Raw genomic sequence first — 6,000 nt, 5'->3', positions numbered from 1 at the left:
TCACCTGGTCCCACCTACCTGCACTCAGCCCATAACCCTCCATTCCTGTCCATATACCTATTTTTTTTAAATGACAAAATCAAACCTGCCTCTACCACTTCTACTGGAAGCTCGTTCCACACAGCTACCACTCTGAGTAAAAAAGTTCCCCCTCATGTTACCCCCTAACTCAATTCATGTCTTGTTTGAATCTCCCCTACTCTCAATGGAAAAAGCCTATCCACGTTAACTCTATCTATAACCCCCTTATAATTTTAAATACCTCTATCAAGTCCCCCTTCAACCTGCTACACTCCAAAGAATAAAGACCTAACTTGTTCAACCTTTCCCTGAAACTTAGGTAACATTCTAGAAAATCTCCTCTGTACTCTATTTTGACATCTTTCCTATAATTCAGTGACCAGAACTGTACACAATACTCCAAATTTGGCCTCACCAATGCCTTGTACCAACTCCTATACTCAATGCTCTGATTTCCTAAGAGTGGGTATGACTTCAAGTTAATGAAGGTTTGAGATCAGAGGTTTTCTTGATGAGGTTCTGTGGACACTCGGATGGTACGTTGCCAGGGTCGGGGATGTCTGGGATCTAGAGCATTCTAAAGGGCACTGGTGAACAGCTAGAAGTTTTGGTACATGTTGGCACCAATGACAGGTGAGGAGGTCCTGAAGAGAGATTTCAGGGAGTCGGGTAGAAAGCTGAAAAACAGACCTCCAGGGTAGTAATTTCTGGATTGCTGCCCATGCCATCAGCAGTGACGGTAAGCATAGGATAATTTGGCAGATAAATGTGTGGTGGAGGAGGCAGGGGTTCAGATTCTAGCATCATTGGGATCTCTTCTTGGGGAAGGTACCTGGGTTGCAGCTGAACCCGAAGGGACCAGTGTCCTTGCAGGCAAGGTTGCTAGAGCAGTTTGGATGTGTTTAAGCTAATTTATCAGGGAGAGGGGAACTGGAGAAACTGCCAAGGATCTGGTTTACAAACAGAGGTAGTGTGTGGTGAGACTGCTAGCAAATGACAGGGCAAAATTGCAGTTAACAAGATGAGTTGCAATGTAAAAGGTGGACAAAATCAAAAAGGGTGAATACAGGACTGAAGGTGTTACACTGAATGTATGCAGTATACAGAATAAGGTAGCACAGTTATAGATTGGCACGTATGATGTAGAATTCACTGAATAGTGGCTGAAAGAAGATTATAGCTGAGATCTTAATGTCCAAGCATTGTATTGAAAGGACCGGCAGGTTGGCAGAGGGGGTAGCATGGCTCTGTTTAAAAAATGAAATCAAATCACGAGAAAGGTGGCACGGGATTGGAAGGTAGAGCTGAGTAAGTGAAGGGGTAAAAAAGACCTGATAGTAAAGATGTGATCTGCAAAGTACAATGGGAGTTTTTTCTTATTTATTAGTAATAGCTGTCAACTTTGTTTCTGAGAACAATGGTTGTAGAAGAATCACAACCCCACAAAGTCCCAGCTTCACACCACCCTCGGGTATAACGTAGGACGTTCCATCATTGTCTCGCTTTGGGCTGAATTCTGTCAGCTGCGTGTTGCTCCTGTGAACCAGCTCATACTCCCATAGCTGGTACTTCAGGCTCTTCCCTTGCTTGGCCAGCAGGTGGGACTCAACAACACAGTCCTCAGAGTAGGAAGCTCTGCTCACATCTCCCTTCGGGTAGTAGAGACCAGGGACGTCAGGATCCTTCTCATAGACGTCCTCCAACAGTTCACATCTCAATCCCAGCAGTGCTCCTGTACAACCACAAAAAGTCAAATAGGTTCAAGCTCAAGTTTGTAGCCATTCAACTCTACAGCTGCATACTGTCAAAATGAGACAACATTCCTCCAGACCAAGGTGTTTCCCATCCTACAGTCCTTGTCCTAATGCTATGGTACCTTGTGCCTGACGGTAGGTTGTCAAAGAGATTGTTGACAGATGGGAGGGATGATTGATAATGCTAAGGGCCTTGCATATGCAGTGCTCATGATAACTATCTCTAATGGGCTGAAGAGAGATCCCAATAATGCTCTCAATCTTTTGTAGGAGCTTTGCCATTCCCATACCAGATGGTGATGCTGTTGGTCAGGCCACTCTCTATGGTGCTTCTGTAAAATTTGGTTAAAATGGAAGGTGGGGAAGACACTGCTGTGCAGAAGTGGAAAACAAACCTGTTGAATGGTCAACTAATATGGTGATCAAACTACAAGCTAATCATCCATCTCTTCATTAATTAATATTTGGGAGTGCATCCTTAATATGCAAACAGTGGCATGGTAGTGCCAGTTTCACACTTCACAGAGCTAACTGTATGGGATTTGATTCCCATTGCTGTCTACAAGATTCAAGTACATTTATTATCAAAGAATGTATATATTATACAACCTTGAGATTTGTTTACTTAGATAACCACAAAGCAAGAAACCAAAAAGAACCCAATTAAAGAAAAAAAATAAAAGACCAACACTTAATGCACAAGAGAAAGGATTTTTAAAAATGCTGATCTTACAAACAATTGAAGCAAACAACAGCATTCCGAACCAAAACTGAGTCCTCAGATCTGAACCCGGATCGGACCAGAGTAGGCCCAAAGCCTCACGTTGCTTTTGGTGCCAAAAAGAACAATTAAAAGTCTGTGCTCCCTTAGAATCCATGTTGTTACAGACCACATTTGAAGCCAGAAACCTTAGTGTTGTGATGGACTCCGACTTAAATTTTAACCGCCACATTAAGACAATTACGAAGTCAGCTTACTGCCATCTTTAAAAATATAGCAAGAGTTAAAGAGTTTATGCCTCAGCAAGATCCAGAAAAACTTGTCCATGCATTTATTTTTAGTAGACTTGACTACTGTAACAGTGTTTTCACAGGTCTCTGTAAAAAAAAACCTTCAGAACACTGCTGCTCGAGTCTCACTAAGACCAAGAAAGTAGAACATATCAACCCAGTTCTCAGATCACAACACTGGCTTTCTGTCCATCAGAGGACAGAATTTAAAATATTATTATTGGTTTATAAAGCACTGAATGGTCAAGGGCTAAATTACATCTCCCATCTCTTTGCCGCATTTGAACCTTCCCAAGCTCTCAGGTCATCTTACCATCCCCAGGGTCAAAACTGAACATGGTGAAGCAACTTTTAGTTACTACGCTCCACATATCTGGAATAACCTTCCAGAGGATCTGAAGTCTGCCCCAACCTTTAAGCTCTTTTAAAACTTCTCTTTTCACTGTAGATTTTAATTAGAATTTCCTGCGCTGTAACTTCTATTTATCATATCTATTTTGTGTGATTTTACTTTTATATATTGTCTGAAATTTGATGTTTGATTTTTATATCTTGTTCTGTGTAAAGCATTTTGAACTACCTTGTGTTTGAAAAATGCTGTACAATTAAACTTGCTTGCTTATCAGTTCATCATATTAGCGGGCACAGAGCACAGTGGCCAGGGCAGTCTTCATAACCTCAGCACTGTAGAGAGAGGAGTGACCATTGCAGAGAATGAGCAAAACCACCTCTCACCTCTGATCCCAACACCCTGACTTTTCAGTCTATCTGTCCTGTGTTTAAATTGACCAAACAATGGAGTTTGTATGTTCTTTGCGTGACCATGTGGACTTCCTCTGGGTGCTCTAGTACCTCCCCCCCCCCCCCCCGAACAATGTTGTACAGCAACACTTGTGGGCACAATCCTCACCAATTTGAGCTGACACAAACTATGCTTTGGGCACCACAGTAGTGTAGCAGACAATATGTTTGGAGTTCAATTCCGACGTCCTCTGTAAGGAGTCTGTACGTCCTCTCCATGGTACTCCAGTTTCCTTCGTACTGGGTATTAGATTAATTGGTCATTGTAAATTGTCCTGCGAATACACTAGGGTTAAATTGGGGTTGTTGGATGTCATGTCTTGAAGAAGCTATTCCAAGTTGTATCTCAATAAATGAATACATTTTCGATGTACATATGACAAATAAAGCTAATAAAAAAGTGTAAAAATGATGGAGCACAATGATTAACGTCACTATGTTTAATGCAATTTTAAAGTGACAAGTAGAGAATTTATTGCTTTAAAATGAGGAAGAATGGTATAAAAGATTAATTAATCTCCTGCATGAAAGTTCCTTGCCCACTCTGGCCTGCATCACCACTTCTAGAAGAGAAACAATCTAGGCCCTTTCACATTAACTGGAGCTGTGTGACAAATGCTGACAGTGATAACACCAAGAATTTTTATTGAGATGTCATATTCTCTGGAATCTACATAAATATGCAGAGAATGACCCCACAACTGAATAAGAAACTTTTCTCCATTATCTCTAGTCCTGATGAAGGGTCTTGGCCTGAAACATCGACAGTGCTTCTCCCTATAGATGCTGCCTGGTCTGCTGTGTTCCACCAGCATTTTGTGTGTGTTTTTTTCTCCATTATGTCCCTTTTCAAATCCAATTCCACTGTTGTGCTACAGAAAAGACTGATTAGGATAATGCTGCATCACATCTGATATTCAATAAAAATTAATGCCTCCAACCAGCCCCCCGAGTGCCATCCTCTGCCGAGCGCCTTCAACCTCGTCCCGGCCGCCGAAACAAGCAAAGCCGAGGTCTCGGAGGCCTTCTCCTCCGGAGATTCCGGACCGCACAGTAGCAGTGGCAGTGAAACGGGCATTTCAGAAGTTTCTCCAGATGTTCCTCCACGCTCTCACCTCTGCTTCCATCAAATCAGAACTGTGCATGGATCCCTACTTAACACATTGTCTGTCCATAAGGCGACACAAGGCTGTACATAAGGTGACTGATAGGAAATGATAAAGTAGTGGGTGGAGGTGTTGTAACTGTTTTTGAGTTTGGTGGTCCTGACGTGGTTGCTACGTAGGGTCCTCCTTGATGGGAGTGGGACAAACAGCCCACAGTAGGGTGGATGGGATCCTTCATGATGTTTCTGGCCCTTTTCTGACACCACTCTGTATATACACATGTCCTTGATGGCAGGTAGGCTGGTGCTGGTGATGCCTTGGGGATTTTTGACGACCCATTGTAGAGCACTGTTTGCTGTAGTGCAGTTTCCGCACCATGCAGCGGAACAGCTCGTCAGGGCTCTCTACTGTTCATCTGTAAAATGATATGAGTGTGGATGTGACAGGGTTCAGTTGCTTAACCTGAACAGTTTGGAAGTCAGAGATGCATCTGGTGGGCAATATGCTTAAATAAAATCTTAGCCCATCTGAGGGCAATGTGTAGTTAAACCAGTGTATTGAGATATTGCCACAAACCAAGCTCCCAGGCCTTGTAGATGCCGACAACCCAGAATCCATCCCACTGGTCTCCCAAACACTCGTCTGTATGTGTGCACTCTACATATAATTGGCATTTGTAACCTGGGAAGATCCTCTATGGTGATTAAATTTTACTGGCTATGAAGTTCTTAATATTGCAAGTAACCGTAAATGTTCTGCATGTTGCAAAAATCTGCATCAAGTTCTGTAGCAACAAGGGAGACAAAGTGTTTCAGTGATGCCCAATCATAAAATGTCTGCTGAGAAACAAGGAGGGTGTGATCCAAAGTCAAGCCAATCAGTCTTACAGATCTTTAGAGGCAAGCAGGGTTCAGTGAGAGAATTCAGACTTCTGGGTTTGTGAAGCTGAAGACCAGCAACGGAGCAAAGTCCTGACGAAGGGTCTCGGCCCAAAACGTCGACAGTGCTTCTCCCTATAGATGCTGCCTGGCCTGCTGCGTTCCACCAGCATTTTGTGTGTGTTGTTTGAATTTCCAGCATCTGCAGATTTCCTCGTGATTGCTGAGCAAAGCTACAGAAGGGATTTTGAAAGGTGAAAAGCAGTGAGGCTGTACAGATTCTGAAAGAATGTCTTGGGACACTGGAAGACACCCAGTCACTTCCTATTGGTTCCTACAGAAAAAAACACCTCAAAATGGCATGAAATAATGGGACACTGTCCCAGCAACCCTGGACAACCCCAATTAACCCTAACCTTAAACACAGGA

General features: G+C 42.9%; 1 protein-coding gene across 4 annotated transcripts in view; it reads right to left on the bottom strand.

Moving 5' to 3' along the window:
* Positions 1-1,379: 1,379 nt before the first annotated feature.
* Positions 1,380-6,000, bottom strand: part of actmap (actin maturation protease) — a 39,344-nt gene continuing 34,723 nt past the window's right edge. For all 4 annotated transcript variants that reach the window (XM_073028992.1, XM_073028994.1, XM_073028995.1 and 1 more), the window contains one exon: positions 1,380-1,753. In XM_073028992.1, coding sequence (XP_072885093.1) covers positions 1,398-1,753 — 356 coding nt within the window. In that variant the 3' untranslated portion in view covers positions 1,380-1,397. The remainder of the gene's footprint in view (positions 1,754-6,000) is intronic.

Source organism: Hemitrygon akajei, chromosome 25 (genome assembly GCF_048418815.1).
Source record: "Hemitrygon akajei chromosome 25, sHemAka1.3, whole genome shotgun sequence".
In the NCBI taxonomy this organism is placed as follows: Eukaryota; Metazoa; Chordata; class Chondrichthyes; order Myliobatiformes; family Dasyatidae; genus Hemitrygon; species Hemitrygon akajei.
This window is presented reverse-complemented; position numbering and strand designations above follow the sequence as displayed.